Consider the following 25758-nt stretch of genomic DNA (forward strand, 5'->3'; position numbering starts at 1 on the left):
GCTGATACAGAAGAAGGAATATTCGTATTTAAGGCTCAATCTGAAGAGCCATTTCCTCAGAAAAAGAGGGGATGGTTCAGTAGGGGAGTACACGAGCGTAGGAAGCGTATGAAAAAGTTACAAGAGCAGAGAGCACTAGCCGCAACTAAAAGAGAAACTGATGCATATGCCCAGGATATGCTTAATAAGGGAATAGCTAATATCCATGTTTTAGCAACCACTGCAGCTGACCCTAACCTAGAGCAAATGTTAGCACCCCAACCACAACCACCAATTCCTGATCAACCAATGGAGATAGAAAACCATGAAAACCAAGTAGAAATGCATGACTTCAATCCAGAAGAAATACCTAGGGTACCCGCACCAAATCCCCTAGACCCAAATTACGACCCATGGTGGAACGATAACAGGGACTATGTGCAACGCTACCCTATTCCAGAAGACATGCCAATGCAAAACCTAGGAGCCTACCCAGGTTTAGATATTCTAGATCCCTATTTCGATAATGATGTATTCATTAGAGAAATCTTAGAGAATCCTTACCCATTTCAGGCCCCTATACCTCCATACCAGGAACCCTCACCCCAGATTCCGAACCCAATCCTAGAACCTGCACCCCCAATAAGTGCAGAAAACGTACAAGAACTTAGGACTTTTGGTGAGGAAATTTTAGAAAGTAGTGAGAGAATGCGACAGGTGGGAGAGCGTCTCGTATGGAAATACGATGAACGCAATATGGATTTTTGGATGAATCCATATCCTTGAAACGATGGTGGAGATGGTAGAAATAATAATAATATAATATAATAATAAAATATGTGTGTATGTGTTAGAAAAATAAAACTACGGATGCCTACTATTATTAGTGTAGTTTTTAATTTCAGTCGGTATTGTAATTTTTATTTCAGTACTGGTGTATAATAGACGCACAGTATATGAATAGAGTAAAGTCGCAATGCTCGACGCTTTTGACCAAAAGTGTGTGACATGTGATTGGCTATATTCAAATATTATTGGTGATATTAATATGTGGTAAATGTTTAAAACTCAGATGGACAACGAAGTGAATCAGGAAAACTAGAATGATAATATCCAGAATGACAACAACTCGAATAACGATAATCTGTATAATGAGAACCCGAATAACAATGGAAATCACGTCTATAATAGTGCCATCCAACATATAGTGGCATAAGGAATCATAGATGCAATGCCATTTATTATCCAAAATGTTAAGGAAGCCGAAAATAAAAGTAAGCATAGCAGTAAGCGACCAACTGAACCAGAACACAGCGTGAACAATGGACCCGTGCTTCAGGTGCCCATTCCTAAAAGAAGAAGAACCATGCCGTATGGTTGTTCTTATAAAGAATTCAGGTCCTGCAAACCAATAGAATTCTCGGGCAATGAAGGACCCATTGCAGCTCTACGCTGGATAGAGAAGACTGAGGCTGTTCTAAAAATAAGCAAGTGTGCTGAAGAAGATAAGATAATGTTTGCTTCCAATCTGTTTAAGAATTCAGCCCTAGAATGGTGGAACACTATCCTCCAGTCAAGAGGAAGTGATAGGATATACAACATGGAATGAGAGAAGTTTAAAAATATGGTAGAAAGGAAGTTCTGCCCTCCCAATGAAAAGGAATAGATAGCGACTAAGTTTCTGAACCTTAGAATGACCGGAGTAGATAGTAAGGGTTATACTACTACATTCTTTGAATATGCTAGAATAGTACCGACCCTTGCATCACCTAAACCGGTATTAATCTCCTGATACATCTGGGGATTAATCAGGGAGATTAGGCATGTAGTTAAGGCAGCTAGACCTCAAACCATAGAAGAAGCTGTAGAACTAGCCAATACCTTGACTGATGAACTAGTGCGTACTAGAGAAGAAGACCAGAGGAGAAACCTATCCCAAAGGCTTACTCAAGAATTCCGTTTTGGGAATTCCAACCGTAGGAATGTAGGTTCTACCTCTGCACCGTACTGCAAAACCTGCAGAAAGAAGCATTCAGGAAGATGCTCCACTCATTGCAATTTCTGCAAAGCACCAGGACACAAGGAAGAAGATTGCAAGAAGAAATCTAGTAATGGATTGTGCTTCAACTGTGGAGAAAAAGGTCACATTAGGCCAAACTGTTCGAAATTAGCTCCAGCTGTGAACAACAAGAACACTAAAAATGCTAGAGCATTTGTTCTAACTGCAGATGAAGCCAAGATGATTCCGGACGTCATAGCTGGTACGTTTTTAGTTAATGATATTTTTGCTAAAGTATTATTTGACTCTGCTGCAAACCAAAGTTTTATCAATACTTCGTTTTGCAAACTTCTAAATCAATCATTAACTAAACTACCACAAGAATGTCTCGTAGAGATAGCAAATGGATAAACCATTAGGATTTCTGAAATCTTGCAGGGAGCAAGAATAGAAATTGTTAATCAAAAATTTATTGCAAACCTTTACCCAATAAATCTAGTAGGATTTGATGTCGTGTTAGGAATGGATTGGTTAATAGCCAATAAAGCCAGTATTTTATGTGATCAAAAGTCAATTCAAGTAAATTCACCAAGGGGTGAAAAGATAACAATTAAAGGAAATAAACCATCTAGATCCACTAAATTCATCTCTGTAATGAAAATAGCAAGTTATATAAGAAAAGGATCCATAGTGTATTTGATTTCTATAATCACTAACACTAAAGGAAAAGAACAAAAAGACATTCCAGTATTTCCCAGTTTACAGATGTATTTCCAGAAGAATTGCCAGGACTACCGCCAGACAGAGAAGTCGAATTCAGAATCCATCTGCTACCAGGAACGGCACTGATCGCCAAAGCACCTTATCGTTTGGCACCCGCCGAAATGCAGGAACTGAAGAAACAGTTGGACGAATTATTGGAGAAAGGATTCATTCAGCCAAGCTCATCGCCATGGGGAGCACCGATTTTGTTTGTCAAAAAGAAGGACGGATCAATGCGTATGTGCATTGACTACTGTCACAGCCCCCGTGCCCGGTTTGACCCGGTCCAGGAGCCGCGGGACAGAAATCCCGTGGTACTCGTTTTCACAGCGGAAGTCTTATCAGGATCGTTTTAAACTTGAAAAATGCCCGAGTTTTATTTATTTATAATTCGGGATAAACCCCGTAATTTACAGTAAAGAAATTTCATAATTTCTTTAATTTTACAAACAAGTTTATTTCTTTATTCGAGCCACTACTTTAAGCTTCAGAGTGCTCCTGAGCACTTGTACTTGATTCAAAGTAGGTTACCTGAAACATGTTTGTAAAAATATTTTGTCAGCGGGGAATTACTGAGTGAATCATTCATTTTAATAGAAAGACACCTAGTTATAATTTACAACATAAGAGCTATTACAATGGCAGTATCTTATTTTTATCTGGCGCCGGTGTCACTTCCTGGTGACAATGGTCATGCCACTATTGGGTCCTTTCACCCAAGTAGTGACGATTATCACTGTTAGGACTTATTTTCCCAACCGTGAGAGATTAGTAATGTGCACAATACCCCACTAGCCAGTGATTCAAGATAACCATGACTTAATCCCTGTAATTATAACCTTTGAAAATAATTTGAGGTATTGTAAAACAGTTGATAAAAAGAGAATGACTCACATTGCAAGTTTAGACGGGCAGTACTTAGCCTACTGATAAGCTGGATAACCTAGTTTAACAATAATGCACACAACCAGGTTAGTAACTAATACAGCAGTTACGATAATTCACGAGATACAACCCTCACAACAAATGACAAAGTGCGATACTTAATATCCAGCGGATTCACAACGAATAACAGAGCATAGCTCAAATATCCTGTTGGAATCACGACGAATAACAAAGCATAAACCCAGATTGAGCAGCACTTAAACACTCGTTGGATAGTTTCAATCGATCGGATATCGAATCATAATAGCGATAGAGTTATTACCCGGTATTGTGGCAGCACCTCGTTACTATATGAAAATTATAATTTTTCACAGTAAAGCTTCGTTTGGAAACGAATTTGAACGACACGGAATGAAAGCAACTGATCTAGGCTATTTATAGCCTGAAAATGGGTCTGACGCGGCCCGCGTGGGATTACGCATAGGCTTTACGCGGCCCGCATTGCCGCGTAATCTAGGCGTAGGCCTGATTAGTCATGGGCTAGGTTTAACAGGTGGCCCAAACGTGGCCCGTTTAGGTTTCCGGATAACTTTGAGTTGTCGCGGCCCGCATCAAAGTTCATTCAATCTTTACGCGGCCCGCCCGGACTCATAAACTAATCCGGTTAAGTTGCTAAGTTGAAGCGGCCCGCGTTGAGATTAAGTAATCTCTTACGCGGCCCGCCTAAAACCCAAAAATTCTGCTTTTCTTGAATTTTCATGTTGGTTAGGGTTTTAGGGGTTCGGGTTTTTTTTATACGGGTATAATAAAGACATTTTTGAAGGTCCTTACAACTACCGTGAATTGAACAAGGTCACGATTAAGAATCGGTACCCATTACCAAGGATCGATGATCTCTTCGATCAACTGCAAGGAGCTCGATTTTTCTCTAAAATCGATTTAAGATCAGGATATCATCAATTAAAGGTACAGGAAGAGGACATTCCTAAGACTGCATTCAGAACGAGGTATGGCCATTATGAATTTACTGTCATGCCATTTGGTTTAACCAATGCCCCAGCTGCATTTATGGACATGATGAACCGAATATGTAAGCCATATTTGGATAAATTCATAATTGTCTTCATAGATGATATTCTAATTTACTCTAAGAATAAATAGGATCATGCAAAGCATTTGCACTTACTTTTAAGTCTATTAATAAAGGAAAAGCTTTACACTAAATTTTCTAAGTGTGAGTTTTGGTTAGAACAGGTACAATTTCTTGGACACTTAGTCGATCATGAAGGAATTCATGTAGATCCAACAAAGATCGAGGCAATTACCAAATGGAAAACCCCTGAATCGTCAGCCGAGGTTAGAAGTTTCTTAGGATTGCCCGGTTATTATAGAAGATTCATTCGAGATTTTTCTAGAATAGTCATTCCCTTAACCAAGTAAACCTGTAAATCCATTAAGTTTGAATGGGGATCAAAACAAGAAGAAGCCTTTAGAACCCTTAAGCAAAAATTGACCCACGCACCCATATTAGCGTTACCAGAAGGAACTGAAGACTTTGTAGTCTACTGTGACGCTTCTAAGTTAGGTTATGGATGTGTGTTGATGCAACGTCAAAAGGTTATAGCTTACGCATCTAGACAACTTAAGAATCATGAAGAGAATTATTCAACCCATGATCTAGAACTAGGAGCCATAATTTTTGCCCTTAAGATTTGGAGACATTACCTCTATGGTAGTAAGTTTACCATATTCACAGATCATAAGAGTTTAAGGTATCTCTTCGAGAAAAAAGAGTTGAATATGAGACAAAGACGCTAGATGGAGATTCTTAGTGATTATGATTGTAATATTCAGTATCATGCAGGGAAAGCCAATGTAGTGGCTGATGCTTTAAGTCGAAAATATAACGAAAAGCCAAAAAGGGTACGTTCTCTTAAATTGAATCTAAAAGTAGATTTAAACGATCAGATTAGAAAAGCACAAGAATCAGTAATCAAGGATGATACTGAAAAATTAAAAGGAATGATTAAAGAATTAGAACAAGCAACAGATGGAATTAGGAGATTCCATAAAAAGAGAATGTGGATACCTAAATTAGGAAATCTACGCCACCGTATATTAGAAAAGCCCATAAGTCTAAGTATACAATGCATCCAGGAAGTGATAAAATGTACCATGATTTAAGGAAAATTTTCTGGTGGATAGGAATGAAAAAGGATATAGCAGCTTATGTTTCTAAATGTTTGACCTGTTCACAAGTTAAAGATGAACACTAGAAACCCTCAGGATTGCTGCAACAGCTAGAAATGCCCGTTTGGAAATGGGAATTGATAACAATGGATTTTGTTACCAAATTACCCAAAACAAGAAAAGGTAATGATACAATCTGGGTGATTGTAGATAGGCTAACTAAGTCAGCTCATTTCCTACCAATGAAGGAAACTTTCAGTACGGAACAGTTAGCTAAATTGTATGTAAATGAAATTGTTTCATTACATGGAATACCTTTATCAATTGTGTCTGATAGGGATAGCCGTTTTACCTCTCATTTTTGGGCAAGTTTCCAAAAGGCAATGGGAACTAAGTTGAATCTAAGCACAGCTTACCATCCTCAAACAGACGGACAAAGCGAAAGGACAATTCAGACAATGGAAGACATGCTTAGAGCTTGTGTAATTGATTTCGGAGGTAATTGGGACGATCACTTACCTTTAATGGAATTTTCTTATAATAACAGTTATCACACAAGTATCAATGCTGCACCATTCGAAGCACTTTATGGACGAAAGTACCGAACCCCGGTCTGTTGGGCAGAAATTGGGGAAAAGCAACTATCTGGACCTGAGATAGTGCAGGAAACAACCTATAAGATCATTCAAGTCAAAGAACGACTAAAAGCAGCATGTGATCGACAGAAGAGCTATGCTGATAACCGACGTAAGCTGTTAGAATTCCAGGTAGGTGACAAGGTATTATTAAAAGTCTCTCCTTGGAAAGGAGTGGTAAGATTCATCAAGCGAGGGAAGTTAAGTCCCAGGTATGTTGGACCTTTTGAGATTATTAGAAAAATAGGACCTGTAGCTTATCAGCTACAACGACCAGAGGAAATGGTAGGAATACATGATGTATTTCATGTATCTAATCTCAAGAAATGTTTAGCCGATGAATCACTCGTTGTGCCTCTTAAGGATATAGAGGTAAATGAACAACTCAAATTTGTAGAAAGGCCTCTACAGATTGAAGACAGGAAAGTTAAGAATCTCAAGCACAAGAGATTAGTTCTGGTCAAAGTAAAGTGGGACTCCAAAAGAGGACCAGAGTATACATGGGAGCTTGAATCTGAAATGCAAAGGAAATATCCACACTTGTTCTAGTAGACATCGAGGACGAGCTCTAAAACAAGGTGGGGAGGATATAACAGTCCTGAACCGACACCCTCGTAATATTTTCCGACACCCTAATATATTCTAAAATATCTCAATATGTCCCTAAATACACCCCATATGTGAAAACGGGCCTCGAATACCTTAAAAATAAATAAAAATAATTAAAAATCAAGTTTATAAGTTTGTCGTGGGCCGCGTAGACTTCTTAAGAGTCTTACGCGGGCCGCTAGAGATCGAAATGGTGGCGCAGCCCGGTGATGACACGTGTCATCATCGTGTCAAGTCTAGTCGCTGAACCGGACGAGCTACGCGTTGACCTGGGTTTGACGCGGGCCGCGTAGCCTATTGTTGACACTTACGCGGGCCGCGTAAAAGTGGAAGTGAGGTCCTATATAAAGGAGCCATCGGATCTCAGTCGAAATCGTTCAAAAATCGTTTCTTTCTCTCAATTCTGAATAGTATACATAATACTCGGGTATTATACCCCCCTAAATAGCGAGGTTCTGCTACGATGTAAGTATCATAACCCCTGGAGACGTATTAGATACTCTGCCCGATTGATCTAGGGTTCCGTAACGGCTGTCGTGGTTCTGCCCGACGTAGTCGTTGGAATGCCGTCTCGAGGAGGGTATTGCTAATGTTAAAATGGGTTGTTATACTAACACACGTGCATTTGTGTAATTTATAGATTATTCCCAGGAAATCCTTACTGATAACCCTAAGACAGCAATGTGAGTAATCCTCTTTTTGTTAAATGTTTTTACAAAACCTCACTTAATTAAATATATACTAAGCAGTTATTGAGTATTTGTAAGAATACAATTATCGTGGGTATGTTGGGGTTTTGTATACAAAATTTGTTACTGGAGGGGTAACATTTCCACAAGTTGAGTATGACAGTACCACGGATGTTAATTGTTATATCTTGGAAACAAATGTAATTGCAGATGCGCCCTCAATACTGTACAATGGTTTTTATTAAAACTTGATTAAACTGGGATTCACTCACCAATATTTCCCACTGACAAAATGTTTTTAAAACGCGTTTCAGGTAACAAAATGTGAAAGTCAAATAGAAGCCAGCTGGACAGCACTGAAGGCTTGGAAAAGTGGTAATAAAGTTATCTAAAAGAAATATATGTTTTTCTTAAATAAAAATAGGGTGTATCCCTATGAAAATGTGTGTATACTGAAAACTTGGGATTTATCCCATGTGTTTAATATTATGAAAGTGTGGTATTTTACTCTGATAAAATATTTCCTAACTACGGTCCTGATGAAAAAATTCCGCTGCCAAATTAGATAATAACAGGATACCACCGAAACTGGCTCGTGGCCGCCCGTTCCCGGGGATTAGGGATCGGGGGTTGCGACACCACCACCTTTTGAAGCCACTGCTGGATCATCAAAGTCACCAGCAGTGGTTAACTCAGATGACTCACATTTGCAGCCCTCCCCACTTAATGCCATTGTTTCATACCTAGGAGATCTGATCTTCTTGAAAGATCATCCACCTGACCAAATCATTGGCAACATCAATGAAGGGGTGCTCACAAGAAGTCAATCCCAAAATATTTATCTTTTTGCTGGTTTCCTATCTCTCCATCAGCCAGTCAAGTACCAAGAGGCACTAAAAGACAACAACTGGGTAGAAGCCATGCAAGAGGAGCTCCAACAGTTTAGAAGACAACAAGTTTGGGAGCTTGTGCCATTGCCAGAGGGTGTAAGTCCTATTGGCACAAAATGGGTCTTCAAAAATAAAACTGATGAAAGGGGTATTGTTGTCAAGAATAACGCCAGGCTTGTGGTTCAAGGGTTCAGACAGGAAGAGGGCATTGACTATGATGAAACATTTGCCCCTGTAGCAAGACTTGAAGCTATCAGATTATTCCTGGCCTTTGTTGTCAACCACAGCATCAAGGTGTATCAAATGGATATCAAATGTGCATTCCTCTATGGTAAGATTCAAGAAGAGGTATATGTTTGTCAACCTCCAGGTTTTGAGGATCCATTTAATCCAAATCATGTCTACAAGCTAAATAAAGCTTTGTATGGCTTGAAACAAGCACCAAGGGCCTGGTATGAAACTCTTTCCACCTTTCTACTTTCCATTGGTTTCACAAGAGGTAAAATAGACAAAACACTGTTTCTAAAATGGAGAGGAAAGGATTTGATGATTGTCCAGATTTATGTGGATGACATCATTTTTGGAAGCACGTGTAACAAAATGTGTGAAGAATTTAGAAAACTCATGATAGCTGAGTTTGAAATGAGTGCAATGGGTGAACTCCAGTGCTTTCTTGGTCTCCAAGTAAGGCAACTGCAAAATGGCACTTTTATCCATCAAGGCAAATATGCCAAAGAACTTTTGAAGAAATTTGAGATGGATGATTGTAAGTCATGCAGTACACCCATTGTAACAAATATAATAGTCATGTCTGATGAGAAGGATGATTTGGTAGATCAAACTTTATATAGAAGCATGATTGGGTCTTTATTGTACCTAACTGCATCTAGACCAGACATCATGTTTGCAACATGTGTTTGTGCAAGATCCCAATCAGCCCCTAGAAAGTCAAACCTTATTGCTGTAAAAAGGATATTTAGATACCTAAAAGGTGCTCCCACACTTGGTATCTGGTATCCAGCTGATGGTAAAATTGAGCTTTCAGGTTTCTCAGATAGTGACTTTGCTGGATGTGACAAGACAAGGAAGTCCACTTCAGGAGGGTGCCAATTCCTAGGCAGTTGTTTAGTATCTTGGCAAAGCAAAACGCAAGCAGCTGTTTCCACATCCACTGCTGAGGCAGAATATATAGCTGCTGCAAGCTGTACAGCCCAACTGCTTTGGCTTCAAAATCAGTTGCTAGATTTTGGTATCACTGCCCTAAAGACACCTCTCATGTTGGATAGTCAGGCAGCAGAAAATATCATCAAAAATCCAGTTTCCCATTCACCCACCAATCACATTGATATCAGACATCACTTTGTGAGGGATTGCTATGAAAAAGGTTTGATTTCTCTGCACCATGTTCCAACTAAAGATCAGCTGGCAGATGTGCTAACCAAAGCATTAGACACATTCACCTTTGAAAGCTTGATCTCTAGGATTGGCATGCTAAACATGGAATAACAGGCAAAATCCTGTTTTTCTATGAATAAAAGCGTTAAAATGTTTTCAGAAAATCAAAAATTCATCCTTAAAAATAGCTAAAAATGAATTTTTCATTAAATCCTTAAAAGTCTGCCATAACCACTGTTTTGATCAAAAGTCTGTTCTACTTAAAAATCTGTCCACTGCTGAAAGTCAACCCCTGTTCTCTCATTTCCCTGATAAGCACTGTTGTCCAAAATCAGTGTTTTTATCCACTGATATGCTATCCACTGATAGTAAAAATCACCCACTGTTTCCATTATTACCATTACAACCACTGATCTTGTTCCATCAGTGGTTTTCATAAAAAACACTTGTCCTTCATTTCATCAGGGGTTGGCACGTGGACAGTACATAGCGGTCAGATCTTTTGTAACCGCTGCCACGTCAGCATTCACTTTTTCACTATAAAACCCTGAGTAAAACCCCCAAACAGGGTTTTACTGTCGAATCGAATTCACAAAAATTCCTTTCTCAAAGCAGTTTCCATTTCTTTCTCTCAAATCCTTCATTGATTTCCTTCTTCAAAATGACAAAATCAAAGTCATCTGCGAAATCTACCTCAAAATCATCTTCTAAGAAGGACACTCAAATGGCTACCACACCAATCGAAATTCCATACAAGGCCCCTCACAATTATCTGGGTCTCCTTACAAAACCCGGTACCATCGATATACCTTCGATTCCATCATTGACACTATGTCGTATTTAAAGTACAAAACTTTGTTAACAGCAGATGCTCCGATTTTTCTGAAAATCCAGAGAGAATTTTGGAAAAATGCTACTCTTGAAACACAAGGTGAAGACATTATAGCCATTAATTCCTCTCTGATGGGTAAAACATTCAAAATCACACCACAATCCATTTCAGAAGTATTCGAACTTGATGATCAGCAAGGTAAAACCTTTTTCCCAAAAAATGAATATCAAACTGATTTTCTTGAAAGAGGGTATGCAGAACAAATAAAGAGGGATACCTTACAAAAATGTAACTTCCCTCCTGCAACAAGATTTTTATTCCATACCCTGTTGATGTGTGTTTCAAACAAAACAACTACTTTTAATGAGATACCATTAAGGATTCAATACCTGAGATATGCCATTTTACAAAATGAAAATTTTAACTACTCCTAGGAAATCTTTGATGACTTAGTCAAAAATGTTTCAGCAAAATCATTCTTATTATTTCCAAGGTTTTTAAGCTATTACTTTCAAAAGAAATTTGGAAAGGATGATGCACATGTGCTCACTCAAGGTGATTCTTTTAAAATAAACAACTTAACCGCTGAAACTTTTACAAGACTTTCAACCCCTTGCAAAACAAAGCAGAGGTGCATGAGCAGAATTTAGCAGCTACCACTGCTCCTCAGGTATCTGCTGCTGAGCCCACTGCTCTAGGTGATCACAGCAGCAAAACAACTGCTGTGAAAACCCACACCTAAAATAACCAAAAAGCCAAAACAAAAGAAAATTCAAAAACCCCCCAAACCTACAAAAAGGGCAACTCTGGAAGATGAGATCCCAGAGCAACTGCCAGTGACAACACAAAAGTCACAAGAAACCACCGCTGCTACTTCCTTACAGCAGATGAAAGAAAGATCTCAACCCATGCCTGAAACTCCTCCTGCTTCTTCTTAAAAAGAACAGGTTGTACATATAGGGACACCACAATATGATGCTCTGGAATCACTTGCTTCCATCATCCACAGCCCAATGCCCGGGGCCAATTCTCTTTCTACACCCAACCTCACCTCCACAATTCCCCCACAAACAAAATTATTGTTGGATGCTCTTGATTTGAACCAGACACAAACCAGTCCTTCTCAATCACCTGTCAATGAGAACATACCTCAACAAGTGACCGGGTCTGATGTATCAATCATTGCTAACCCACCAACAACACCTGAGGAGGTTACACCCCTTGAGTTACAAGTAACTCTTGGTGGTAGTCCAAGTGAAGCAGCCACTACAAGTGTTGAACCCACTGGTTTGCATTTGGACAGTGGTTACATCAATAAGACTTCCTTGGAGGCAATTTCTTCTCTGGGAACACTTGTGTATCCAGTGTTCACTGGTTCACCAAAAAGTGTTTCTCAATTTGAAGGAAAAAGTCCCCAGTTCCAAGACAAAGGGGCATCAGTGGATGATTTCTGGAGTACACTCCCTGAATCAACCACTGTTACAACCACTGTTAGTGGGAAATCAGATGATCCCATTAAGTTGGGTGATGGTTTAATGTACCGAGAATTGACGGACAGAATTGACAAACTGGATACCTCTGTTGCAGAAATTAAAGATATGTTGCAACAGTTGTTGAAAGTTCAAAAGGTACCAACCACTGCTGCTCCAGCTCAAGCACCTGCACAACCTGCACCTGCTGCAAATAAGTTATGGAATTTGTTTCAACCATTGCTCCAAAAACGAAGACAATTAGCTGATCAATAGCATGAGATTCAAGTCCAAAAGATCAGAAATCTCATGGAGTCAAGGTTTAAAGATACTCAAGCTGATATCAAGGCTATCAAGGCCCACATCCTGAACACCACTTGGCACTGCTCCTCCCACTATTATCTTTGTGGATAATCCACCACCTGATAATGCCAAAAATGGGGAGAAATTGAAGAAGATAAAAAGAGGGGATATGAAGATGGTTTGTATATTGAACCACAAAAAGATAGCATGACTAAAGACATTCCCTTGCCAGATGATAGTAAAAAGATTGATGTTACCACAAATGTACTTGCTGAAGCAAAAGCAAGTGTAAAAAGGGATAGAGAGGCTAAGGATAAATCCAGGTGGGAAAAGGAGAAAAGAGCATTTATGGAGCTGAATGAGCAGGGTACTTCTGAGCCAAAGGATGACAAAAATCCTGAGCCAAAAAGAAAAAAATCTCACTAGAAAAGTGGGGGAACCCAAACACACACCATCCAGACCCACAAAGCAAACTCCTAAACCTACTAAAGTCTCCACGCATCAATCTTCCACCCAAACAGCTGTTGAAACACCTGCTGTATCAACAACTGTTGGTACTTCAGTGGTTTCAGCAGTTGTTAAACTAAAAACCACCACTTCAACCACAACAACTGCTCCCACTACAACCACTGCCTCACCAAAACAACCATCACCACCAAAAACAATCTCACCACCATCACCTCCTGTCAAAAAGCAGAAGACAGCTGATGACACATCATCAGTTGTAATGGCAACAGGGTTGAAACACTAGTTGTTTCAACAACTGTTAGTCAGCAACCTCCCACTTCAATCACTTCCACTACAATAACCACCACTCAAATCACCACCACTGATCCATCCAAAACATCATCAGCCTCTCCTCAACCAAAAAGGAGAAGGTTAATTCTGAAAGATGATGATACTTCACCACCACCAACATCTTCACAACCTCTATCACTTGTTACTATACCAAACCCTGTTCCTCTCTCATCAGCTCTGGTTCAAAAGCCAATCACTGATATTACTCCTGTAGGTGTCCAATATCCTCTAGAGCTTACAGCAGTCAGAGAAGAGATCAAATCCTTCTACTTTGAGGATGACCCTGCTAAAAGGAGTTTGCCATCAGTTGGAGGATATCCCAGGCCTAACAATATTGAAGAATATTTGAAAATCAAGGCTCTACAAGCAGAGGATATCTCTAAAAGGAGTTCACAAGGGAAATCTGACAAAGAAATTCAAAGGCATTATCAATTTCTGCTCACACAAGTCAGATCTTTGGAACAATTTGCAAAAAATGTTTGTCAGCAAATATCAGAAAGAGCAGATGAATCCCTAAGAAAAGACTACACTGATAACATTATGTCTTACAAGAAATACAAGGGAGAAAAATACATGTATAAAGAATGGACCATTCCTGAGCTTGAAAGTGAAGCAACCAGGATTCAAGAAATGATTAAGAACAAGGTCAAACACACTCCTCCTGATTGGGCAAAGTACAAGAAGAATGTACCTAATAAGGCATTGAAGCTGAGGAGAATGAAAGAGGAATTAATAACAGCTGAGTTTGGGTCTAAAAACCAAGTGATGAGATAGAAAGAAGACAAAGTCAGGGCCACTTACAAAAAGTTGGAGGAATTAAGAAAGAAAAATCCAAAAATTCCTCAAAAACCTGACTATCCTGAAGCAGAGGTTTCAACAAGACCACCAAAGCTGCAAATCAGGAGAGCCACTGCTCCAACTGGTGCTATTCTTTATCAAAGAAGAAGGCAAAAACAAATGGATGCAGAGACAACAGAAGAAATAGCTGCTGGTAATGAAGTTATAAAAATGGTTTACAAACAAATGATGACTGATATTCCTGAACTTGCTCAAGCTCAAAGCACTGGCTCAGTCAGTCATCGCCAGGCCAGCATCTCCAAACTCCTCATCTAATAAAAATCTCCCAAGAAACCCACCAGACTCAAAAGTACTAAAGTGGAAAACTGATACACTGACCCATGTACTGACTGTGATCAAGTCTAGTGGAGAAGTGAAAAAGATTTCAAGGGAACAAGCACTTGGCCTAAGTGTTGAAGATCCGCAGGATCTACTTGATCTACCACTGTGCAGGGATGAAGATGATACAGATGCCTTAGACTTTGAGTTACAACTCAAAGGACAAATAAGGGAACTATTGATGTGGCAATAAAGTTCCACAATAATGAAGGGTTTTGGCATTATCTGTTCCAGGGGGAGATTGTTGGGATTGAACCCTATTAGAGGAACAGATAATTAAAGCCAAAACTGGATCAGAGCAGTGGATCCAAAATAAGCAGAAGTTATGTATACAAGTCTCTCCCCTTTAAAGTGGTTTCAACATCTGATGACCTCCAATCCACTGATCCTTACAACTGCTGACCTACAACTGCTGATCAAGTCAAAGACTGATAAAGACTAAAGCTCTGTTGATCAATCTACTGCTATGGATCAAGCACTGCTGAATATATCAAGTACTGCTGGATTCACAACAGTGGAAGGATAAAGCAGTAGTTTAGTTTGTTTTTATGTAATGTATTGTAATCAGTAGTTAGCATAAGCAGTGTTTATATTAGATCAGTTGTTAGAGTTTGTTAGGAGGTTAGATGTCACTTTCATGGTGACGTCAGCAAAGATGCCACAGTGGTTTGGGCGTGCCTATAAATAGAACAGTACCCTGTACTGTTCTATTAGCTCTTCACCACTTTTCTTCCTGTACGAACAATCACTGTGAGCTCAGGCTGAGGGGGAGTTTGTTACATGCATGCATTGTAATCGTTATTGAAATAAATTCAATCATTCGGTTCTTTGTTGAAAATGTGTGTTAAAAGCAATTCTCCTGTTTGATTGTGTGCAAAGTTTGTTTCCATTTATATTCCGCTGCATTACTTGTTCATCTTTCATTTTAATTCAAACATAAAACACAATTAATCCAAACTCAGATCCTAACAAACCAAATATTGTAAACAAGTAGAAATGTTTATTTTTGAATACTTAAGAAGTTTTAAATAACTTCAAATTATGTTTTTAAGGATTTGGTATTAGCATTATATATTTATATAATGCAAAATTTTATAAAATACTTTATATATTAAGTATGGGTCTTACAGATAACCACCTAAACCACACTCACAACATCCTCCCTCCGACATCCAACCACCTACTGCTACATAAATAAAACAAAATATGTATTAGATTCCACCCCCACAATACTTCAAGAAAATGCAATCTTTAAACAAAGTGACTTATGGGTTTCTTAAAAATGCAATCTTTAAAGAAAGTAACTTATGGGTTTCTTCAAAAACACAATCTATAGGCAAGTTAGGGTTTTAGAAAAAAAATGTATATATATATATATATATATATATATATATATATATATAATATACCTTTTGACAATTAAGATAAGCTTATAAAAAACGAGGATAATGAGGATGAGGCATGATCTTTGCTTTAACATTATTGTTGCTATTCAAATTATGATCTTCAACCATCATTGCAGATGCTAAAGTCCCACAATTGATATGGTGACGATGATGGTGATTTTGAGGGGGACAATTAGGGTTGTATTATTGTACACAACAGAAGATTGAGGAACACACAGTGACCCTAATCCATTGTTGTTGTTGTGAGTATCTCCAAACCTCATCAACTTACATGATCTACCACCATCACCACAATCCATTTGAATTTTTGATCTCTGTGCAAGTCCAAGTGTAGCTTTAAATTAAGTTATTGTGCAAAGATACGTGCATAATTGATAATTCCTTGTATGTTTGGCATAAAATTGAAGGACTTAGTGTTTTGGTGCTCTTGAGGTTTTGGGGAAAAAGATGACTTAAATTGTGACTTATTAGAAACAATAGGGTGTAAAAAGAAGGGTACAAATGTTGTTTCACATTCAAACTAATAGGAAGATGATGTCATTAGACAGCAGTGTCCAACATTGATACAATTAGCAAATGAGAGGATGTAAAGTTGATTAATTTTCAAAATAGGGTGTAAAGTTGATCCTGCCTGTTAACCACAGAGTGTAAAATTGTAGTTTGCTCTATTTTATTGAACAAAATTGTGCCTTATTTCCCAACTCCCAAACACCTGAGCTCCACTATTTTTCTAGTGCACAATGTTTCAAATACTTGTTTGTTAACATTCATAAAGTTGTCAAGGAATGATCTAACTCTTAAGAAACAAGATTTGGAATCTTAACACATTAGACGATGAATGAGAGTTCTCTCTAACTGACACTGTATTATGGCCTTCTATTCCTATTAAATCTTTTACGAAGATTGCAAGAAAAATTGGCTCAAAAAGGGGTCGATCCATATCGTATCGACTAGGTTTTCCTTCCTATATGTTTAATAACACCTGAAGAGCTAATGTTTTTTTCTTTGGGGTGGGGGGGGGGTATATACGATTAGCAATTTGGTGATGTAATAGCTTAACAACATGTTGATTCGTTGTTAATCTAAGATGATGATCAACTATACCAGAAGTGATGTAGAACCCATACTCATAGCTCAACATAAATGGAGAATTTTCAATAATAGACAAAACCTTGAAGAAACAATGTTGTGTGAAAGTAGAAGGCCAACGAGTCATGAACTTCTTCTACGAACAATAACGCGGACTAAATGTTGTCATGTAGTTATAATCCACACTCAAGGTAGTTCTAACATTAATTAAAAGAAATATAAAAACACACACCAACTCATAATGAATAGTATTTATAAAACTCTAAGTATGCTGTTGCGACAAACCTATTGCAAAACACAAGCGTACATGTCGTCCAAGTTTCATCGCAGTTTAGTTTTTTTTTATATAAAGTGACCCCATTACAATTCAATAAAAGTTTACTAGAAATGGTTACATTTAGTTGATTTTATTGTGATGAACCGAATCGACAATGTCCGGATAACACCGGTACCAATATTGTATTTGTTTTTATGGTTTTCTTAATGTGACAACATAAAATTCGCTGAAAACAATTGTATATACAATAGATTTTTTTGGTACCATAGGCTATAACGAGTGCCGGTAAGGTAATAGTACCGTGACTTAACCCATTTCATTTTTAAAATTTTCAATCGATGTAAAATACGTGTCGATATCCTCTTAGACATATCTTTTTTCATTACTATACCAACTGTGAGTATATCATATTAGTAGTGTTAAGAATTGGGAGCACGAAAAATCCCACTAATTGTAAAGTAAATTCTTTATAAACTCTATGTTTTTCAAATGACTATATGATATAGTTAATCTTCCACTATCATACTAATAAGTTAAAGGGGTCTTTGGTTTATCTTTGAAATCAAAAGGGAATTAACTGATTAATAACCAACCAAATATATTATATTTATATTTATACCTTTTGAGTTCCCCTCTCTCTCTCTATAAACCTGCAATAAACTCTCCTCTCTCTGGTTTATGCAGAGCAGAAAACAACATTTTTTTTTTTTTTAAATTTCCATCAATTTTGCCCCTAATTTCCACTATTATTATTATCATCATTTCTAAACAAACAAACAATCATCAAGTGCACAAATATATAAAAACCGGCATGGGTTGTTTCCTCTGCGCTGGGGGAGATTCTTCTGCCAAAAAATCATCCAAAAACAAGCGAAACGACGACGTACTCGACGATCAATCAAGCCCTACACCCACCCAATCTTCTGGTATGTATGTATGTATTATTATTCATAAATTATTCATCTTTATGAAAGATCATTTGTTCAAAATTGTAAATTTGTTTCATTTCTAATGTTTCTTGATTAGGGTTTTTTTTTTTTGTTTGTAGCATGCACGCCGTTAATATATATATATATTTTTTTTGGATTTTGAGTTGAGAATCTAGAATAATTGAATATTGATCTTTGATGGGTAATTGTTGATTATGATGATTCTGTTAATTTGTGCATGATCTGATAATTATTTGTTGTGTTTATTGGATTTTAACTTAGGTTAATTTTTCGTTGTATTTATTGAGATTTTGTAGCTTATGTTTGTTGTCATCAGTGACATCATCAGATGATAAAAAGCTGTAAACTTTTGATCTTGAATCATTTAATGGCTGATGCTTTTTCATCGGTCACAACTTTCAGCACTTGAAAATTGCTTACAATATAAATTCTTGAAATTTAATTGTGTTTCAACCCAAATAGGATCATTGGATATGATATTAAGGGAAGTTTGGATGTGTGAATTGTGTGATGATATGATTATTTAAGGGTCAAATGGTTACTTTAATAGTAGCCCTAGCAAAATTGATCATCAAAGGATAGATGAAAATTGCTTTATATACCCCTGTTTTATATGTAATGAAACCGTGTTTTATTAGGGGCGGTTATGTGATTATTTGAACAAGTTTTTTTTTTTTACCGTACATTTATAAAATGGATTTTTTTTAACTATACATTCAGAGGTATCCTAATATTTGCTCGGAGGTATCCGATACATAAAACGAAGAAAGAAAAATGTGCACGTAGAACGGCCCATGTTTATGATTATATGATTATTTTGGAAAATTGCTTATAAACTTTTTATTTTATTTGTAATGAACCTATTTTTTTCAATCAGGGGTGGTTATGTGATTTTGGTGAATCAATATCACTTTCAAGCTAAATAGTTAAGTGATAGTGACTTTTTGTAAGATAGATACATGAACAGAAAACTGATATATTTATTACTTTATTGGTTTTTTCTCCTTATTTTAATAGTTAACATGTCATCTTCTTATAAGATCAGTAAACTTCTATCCTTTAGTGCTTTTAGTGTCTTCTAAGTACTTAGTGCTTTAAGTGTCTTTTAAGTATTTTCGATTGAAATTTGGTGTTTTTTGTGACCTAGACACAACAAAAGTCTACGTTGAAGCGAAGAAGGAAGATGATGCAATAAAAGTCGAACAACATAATGAAGCGAAGAAGGAAAATGATGCAATAAAAATCGAACGAGGTAATGAAGCGAAGGAAAATGATGCAATAAAAGTCGAACAACGTAATGGAGCGAAGAAGGAAAATGATGCAATAAAAGTCGACCGACGTAATGGAGCGAAGAAGGAAAATGATGCAATAAAAGTCGACCGACGTAATGAAGCGAAGAAGGAAAATGATGCAATAAAAGTGGAACGACGTAATGAAGCGAAGAAGGAAAATGATGCGATAAAAGTCGAACGACGTAATGAAGCGAAGAAGGAAAATGATGCGATAAAAGTTGAACGACGTAATGAAGCGAAGAAGGAAAATGATGCAATGAAAGTCGAACGACGTAATGAAGCGAAGAAGGAAAATGATGCAACAAAAGTCGAAAAGCGTAATGAAGCGAAGAAGGAAAATGGTACAACAAAAGTCGAAAAACGTAATGAAGTGAAGAAGGAAAACGATACAATAAAAATCGAACAACGTAATGAAGTGAAGAAAGAAAATGATACAACAAAAGTCGAAAAGCGTAATGAAGTGAAGGAGGAAAATGGTACAACAAAAATTGAACAACGTAATGAAGTGAAGAAGGAAAACGATACAATAAAAATCGAACAGTGTAATGAAGTGAAGAAGGAAAATGCAGAAATTGTTAGTCAATCATCGGCTTCTAGCGGGTCTGTTGGGAAGAATAAGTCCCCTGAAGAGGGAAGCCCGGTGAACAAAGCACGAACGTTTACATATGCACAGTTAGTGAAGGCAACTGATAATTTTAAAGCTGCTTATTTCTTGGGTGAAGGTGGATTCGGCAAAGTTTACAAGGGAAAATTCGAAGATTCTGATCAGGTTAGTGAAAATCGGTCTTTTAGAGGTACAGTTTTGACACATTTACTTTTTAGTGGGTTGATTAGGGTTGCGTTGAATCACTAACATGTCCAGTGGCAGATCTTGCCCGTTGAACGTCCCAAGGCCGAAAGACACGGGCACTAAAAAATGCCCGGGCCGAACATAGTATATATAAAAAATTTCGATCGAAATGCGGAAAATTAGCACTACGGCCGAAAAACTTGCCAGGGCCGTGGCCCTGGCACGGGCCTTCTAAGAACCGCCCCTGAACATGTCAATAGAAAAGTATAGCTAAAAGGCACGGGTCAATCGGGTTAAAAGTCACCCAAAGTGATTTATTATAGTATTGATATTGTTTTTGTAACTCAAAAGGGTACGTGGAAAATGAGTCAAACGGGTTGAAAGTTATAGAAAGTCAAATTTTATGCATACAACCTTCTTATATATTTTTTTCAAAGGTTTAAATTGTTATTGTATTGATATTGTTTTTGCATCATAAGTGGCACATTAATTTAAAAATAAAAAAAATGAACAAAAAAAAAAAAAGTTTTGGTGGGTCAACCCAACTGACCCGTCTAGTGATTGATTTTATAACTTTTTATTGAAGTGTTAACCGTTTTTGTTAATTGCAGATTGTGGCTATAAAGCAATTGGATCCCAATGGGTTGCAAGGGATTAGGGAATTTGTCGTTGAAGTTTTAACGTTAAGCATGGCAGATCATCCTAATCTTGTGAAATTAATCGGTTATTGTGTCGAAGGAGAACACAGATTATTGGTGTATGAGTACATGCCATTAGGCTCTTTAGAAGATCATTTACATGGTATTCACATTCACTCTCTAAAATTCCTTTTTCTAAGTTTTCTATGGGTGTTAATAAAGCCACACCTTCTATACGGCTCGTATAGGGTTATATGGCATGTCTAGAATATTCTGACATAACATATATTGGGTCGTATAATGCTATACAACTCGTATAGATAGATGGAGAAAATATTGGGTCGTATAACATTATATAGGGTTTGGGTTGTATAGCATTATATGGGGTTTGGGTTGTATAGCATTATATGGGTCGTATAACAATCTATACGGGTCGTATAGATGGAGACAAAAAAAACATTCTCTGACATTTTTTTGTGCAACATTTTCCTATACGGGTCCTATAGGTATAGGGGTGTGAAAATAAGATTTTTGGGGTGTGGGAACAGCGGGTGCCTTTTTATCGAGTAAAATACACAAATGGTTTATGGTGTTATAGGTAGTTATAGATACATATATTAAAAGGTTTGTTAAATTTTTCAAAATGACAGTTTTTACCCTTTGAAATACTTAAGAACCAAATTCACAACAACTGTGAATTAAAGGAACCATTTAAGTTATTTACGCTTTTTTATTACTGAGTTAAATGTCATTTTAGTCCCTGTGGTTTGGGCCATTTTGTCAGTTTAGTCCAAAGGTTTCATTTTTCGCATGTGAGTCCAAAAAGGTTTCATCGTTGCCGGTTTAGTCCACTGGGTTAACTTCATCCATTTTTTCTGTTAACGAGAAGGGCAATTCGGTCATTTTATATGTAATTCTGTTAACTAGAAGGGCAATTCGGCCTTATAAAATCACCAAATTGCCCTTCTCGTTAACAGAATTAATGGATGAAGTTAACCCGGTAGACTAAAATGGCAACTGTGAAACCTTTTTGGACCCACAGGCGAAAAATGAAACCTTTGAACTAAACTGACAAAATTGTCCAAACCACAGGGACTAAAATGACATTTAACTCTTTATTATTTTTTATTTCTATGCTGAACCACTAGCTACTTTTCTCAAATGGGTATCTGTTAACAGTAAGTTTTATTTGCTTTAATAAAGCCATGATTTTGGAAATTGAAAGTAGTTTGTTTGACTTTGGTACATCACACTAAAGATTCTAGTTTACAAATTTATACAAATCAAATATCTATTTTTTTTAGTAATGTAATCATGTGGGGTAAACATTTTTTTTTTGAAGTTTTAATATTTTCGGCAGGTCGGTGGCGCCACAAAAAACGGCTTGATTGGAACACGAGGATGAATATAGCAGCTGGTGCAGCAAGAGGGTTAGAGTATTTACATGACAAAATGAACCCACCGGTTATATATCGGGATATGAAGGGTTCAAATATTTTGCTAGGTGAGTTTTATAATGCAAAATTATCGGATTTTGGCTTGGCAAAAGTGGGCCCGCTTGGAGATAAAACTCATGTTTCGACCAGAGTGATGGGCACTTACGGGTATTGTGCTCCTGACTATGCAATGACGGGACAACTCACGTTTAAGTCAGATATTTATAGCTATGGGGTTATGTTATTGGAGCTAATTACGGGCCGGAAAGCAATGGATAATACAAGGCCTAAACTAGAGGAAAATATTGTTGATTGGGTAAGTTTTTTTTTCCTTTTTATTTGGTTCTATTAGTCTTTATAATTGCATATTTCCCCTTAAAAACTGCTTAATTGCGTATTTACTCAACTTAAAATTAAAATTGTATATATCCCCTTCCTTAACTAATATAATTGCAAATTTACCCATTTTGATTTATTTTATTAAAAACAAGTTATATAATGACTTTTTAGCCTTATTTTTACTAAAACTTAAAAAAATACAAATTTATTCATTTTTACTAGTCTTTGTGGATTTTTCACAATTCTTTACAAAAAATACCTATTTATTCATTTTTACTACTTTTACTAAAACTTAAACACTGAAATAAACCGATAAACTAGTAAAAATCTACAAAAACTAGTAAAAATGAATAAATATATATATTTTTTAAGTTTTAGTAAAAATAAGGGTAAAAAGTCATTATATAACTTGTTTTTAATGAAATAAATTAAAATGGGTAAATTTGCAATTTTATTAGTTAAGGGAGGGGATATATGCAATTTTAATAGTTAAGAAAGGGATATATGCAATTTTAATAGTTAAGAAAGGGATATATGCAATTTTAATTTTAAGTTGGGTAAATACGCAATTAAGCAGTTTTTTAAAAGGAAATATGCAATTGTCCCTTATAAAATGATTATTTGAAGTGAAATACTACTGTTGGACTAGGGTCAACATTTGACTTTCTAGAATAAAAAGATTATTTACTATAAGTTCAAAGTTGATTAAAACATTGTGAGGGTTTGGGGGCCACATTTATGAATAATTTGATGTCTTGTTCTTATTTTTTTCTTGGGTTATCATTAGTTAATGTTTCTTTGATTGTTATCATTTGGATACATTCTAAACAACTATGCCCTCTTTTTGACCTGTTTGACTCTTTTTCCTTTAGTTCTATAAGTCTTTTCGCTCACATGTTAGAACCCATTTCTCCTTTCATAGATAAACACAACCCGAATTGACCTGTTTTTCATAACGGGTTCTCATAGTTACCCGAAAAGATCTTTAGCAGGCTAATTTTTTATTTAAATATGTTGACATTATGAAGATCATAATTTTAAATTAACAAATATTTGTTTTTTTTTTTTTTGAATAGGCACGACCGTTGTTTAAAGATAGAAGGAAATTTTGGCGAATGGCGGACCCGGCTCTAGAAGGTGAATATCCGGTTAGAGGGTTATATCAAGCGCTAGCAATAGCCGCAATGTGTGTTCAAGAAAAACCACACATGAGACCACTAATTGCTGATGTGGTCACTGCTCTCAACTATCTTGCTTTGCAAAAGTATGAACCCTCAACTAACCCCGTTCAAGCTTCTAGAAGGGCTTCTCGTGTTCAAAGATTAATTGATGAAAAGAAACCCGATGTGTAATCGTTGACGGTTGGTTTTGTTCATATGAGAAGGGCGTTCGGTGTTTTTATGGCATCGAAACGGAGTCGGTAACTAAAAACTTTGGACATTGTTTTCTTGGTATAGGATAGAAAAGTTGAGGAATAATGACATTATATGTTATATATTTTGTACTTTTGGTGGAAAATAAAGTTTTATAAAATTTACCAAGATCTGCACTTCATTGCATTATTGCCTGAAATATAATAAAATTTTGAGGAAAAAAACAAGCATCCTGTACCACAAAAACTCATATGCTACTTTGACTTTAAAAAGTCAAACACACTCCTACCAATTGTAGAAACTGATATCATATAGGGAGAGATTGAGTAATGTGGGTAGTGCAGGAACACAATAATAAGAGTACCGTTAATTAATTAATTTGACTCTCTTCCTCTTCCTCTCGCCGCCCGGAGATCGCTATGTGTGCTCGACGATGAATGCTTGGATCTGGTTAGCGTGTGGGGTTTAATCGATCGACTCATTGGAGCTCAACTTGATCTAACCTAACATTCTATCTGGTTTCTTGTATTGTCCATTCGCCGCATAGGCTGTCCGTGGTTTTCTCAATGGCTTCATTGGATGACGATGAGAGAGAACATGTTAATGGTGGTCCATGGTCTAATGTGCAGTACCAGAAGAACAGAAAAACCAGAGGTGACGGAGTTGAATGGACCTTTTTTGTGCAGAACCTATCTGTCCGAGTTACAAGAAATGTTTTATGGAGGGCTTTTCAGCCGTATGGTTTTATCTCCGATGTTTACGTGGCCCGTAAAAGAGATGCAAGAGGTAGGTGTTTTGGATTTGTTCGGTATGTTGGTGCGGAAGACATGAAGAAGACACTTGAGGTGATGAACACAGTTAGAATGTTTGATATGAAAGTAATGGTAGCACTGGCCAAATATGACAAGGACCATAAGCGGTTCAAATATGCTCCAGATTATCGGGCCCGAAGTGAATGGCGGCCGAAGGAGTACAGCAGGAATGATGACATGAATAATAGTACTGGGGGTAACAAAAATGGTGAGTAGCATGCTAGGAAGAACCAGTCATCGGGTCTAGGTCCAACTGGTCCCTCGTTAGTGCAAGAGGGGACGTCCTATGCAGACTTATTGAGAGGTAACAAAGGGGAAACTGGCCATGGTGCAAAGGTTATTTCTGTGGATGGTAAAGGGTCACTTTACCCTTTACATTGTATTGGTAGATCGATACTGGGTCATGCTAAGGGTGTCCTGTCAGTTAGCAAGGTTAGAAAAGCAACTGAACGGGAAGGTATGTCAGAGGTTGGTCTGTCTTATGTGGGTGGGGTGTCCTTCATGCTAACTTTTAAAGATAAAGGGACTACATTTGCATGCATGGAACAACACTCTCTGTTTTTTAGTTCGTTGTTTTCTCAGCATTCTATTTGGAACGGAGAAGATATCCCCTTTAGTCGTGTTGCGAATTTAAGGATCTCCGGTGTGCCATTCATCATCCGAGATAATAGTTTATTCGACAGAATCGGGGGACTGTTTGGGGAGGTAATAGAACAGTCACCGTTCTCCTGGCAGGTGGAAGACA

At 37.2% G+C, this 25758-nt stretch overlaps 1 protein-coding gene across 1 annotated transcript; it reads left to right on the plus strand.

Annotated features, from left to right (window-relative positions):
* Positions 1-18044: 18044 nt before the first annotated feature.
* On the plus strand, positions 18045-24397 carry LOC110940076 (probable serine/threonine-protein kinase PBL7). The gene is made up of 5 exons (XM_022181632.2): positions 18045-18309; positions 19481-20394; positions 21027-21216; positions 22414-22805; positions 23905-24397. Exons 1-5 carry the CDS (start codon positions 18195-18197, stop codon positions 24178-24180), a joined length of 1887 nt encoding a protein of 628 aa, XP_022037324.1. The 5' UTR covers positions 18045-18194; the 3' UTR covers positions 24181-24397.
* The last annotated feature ends 1361 nt before the right edge of the window (positions 24398-25758 follow it).

The sequence above is a fragment of the Helianthus annuus genome, chromosome 1, assembly GCF_002127325.2.
Source record: "Helianthus annuus cultivar XRQ/B chromosome 1, HanXRQr2.0-SUNRISE, whole genome shotgun sequence".
Classification (NCBI taxonomy): domain Eukaryota; kingdom Viridiplantae; phylum Streptophyta; class Magnoliopsida; order Asterales; family Asteraceae; genus Helianthus; species Helianthus annuus.

Bases quoted from the DNA above. Each gene is read 5' to 3' on its own strand.
- LOC110940076 (XM_022181632.2), top strand. From the start codon at position 18,195: ATGGGTTGTTTCCTCTGCGCTGGGGGAGATTCTTCTGCCAAAAAATCA. The intron at 18,310-19,480 runs GTATGTATGTAT...TTTGTGACCTAG, and splicing joins TACACCCACCCAATCTTCTG to ACACAACAAAAGTCTACGTT. The intron at 22,806-23,904 runs GTAAGTTTTTTT...TTTTTTGAATAG, and splicing joins AGGAAAATATTGTTGATTGG to GCACGACCGTTGTTTAAAGA.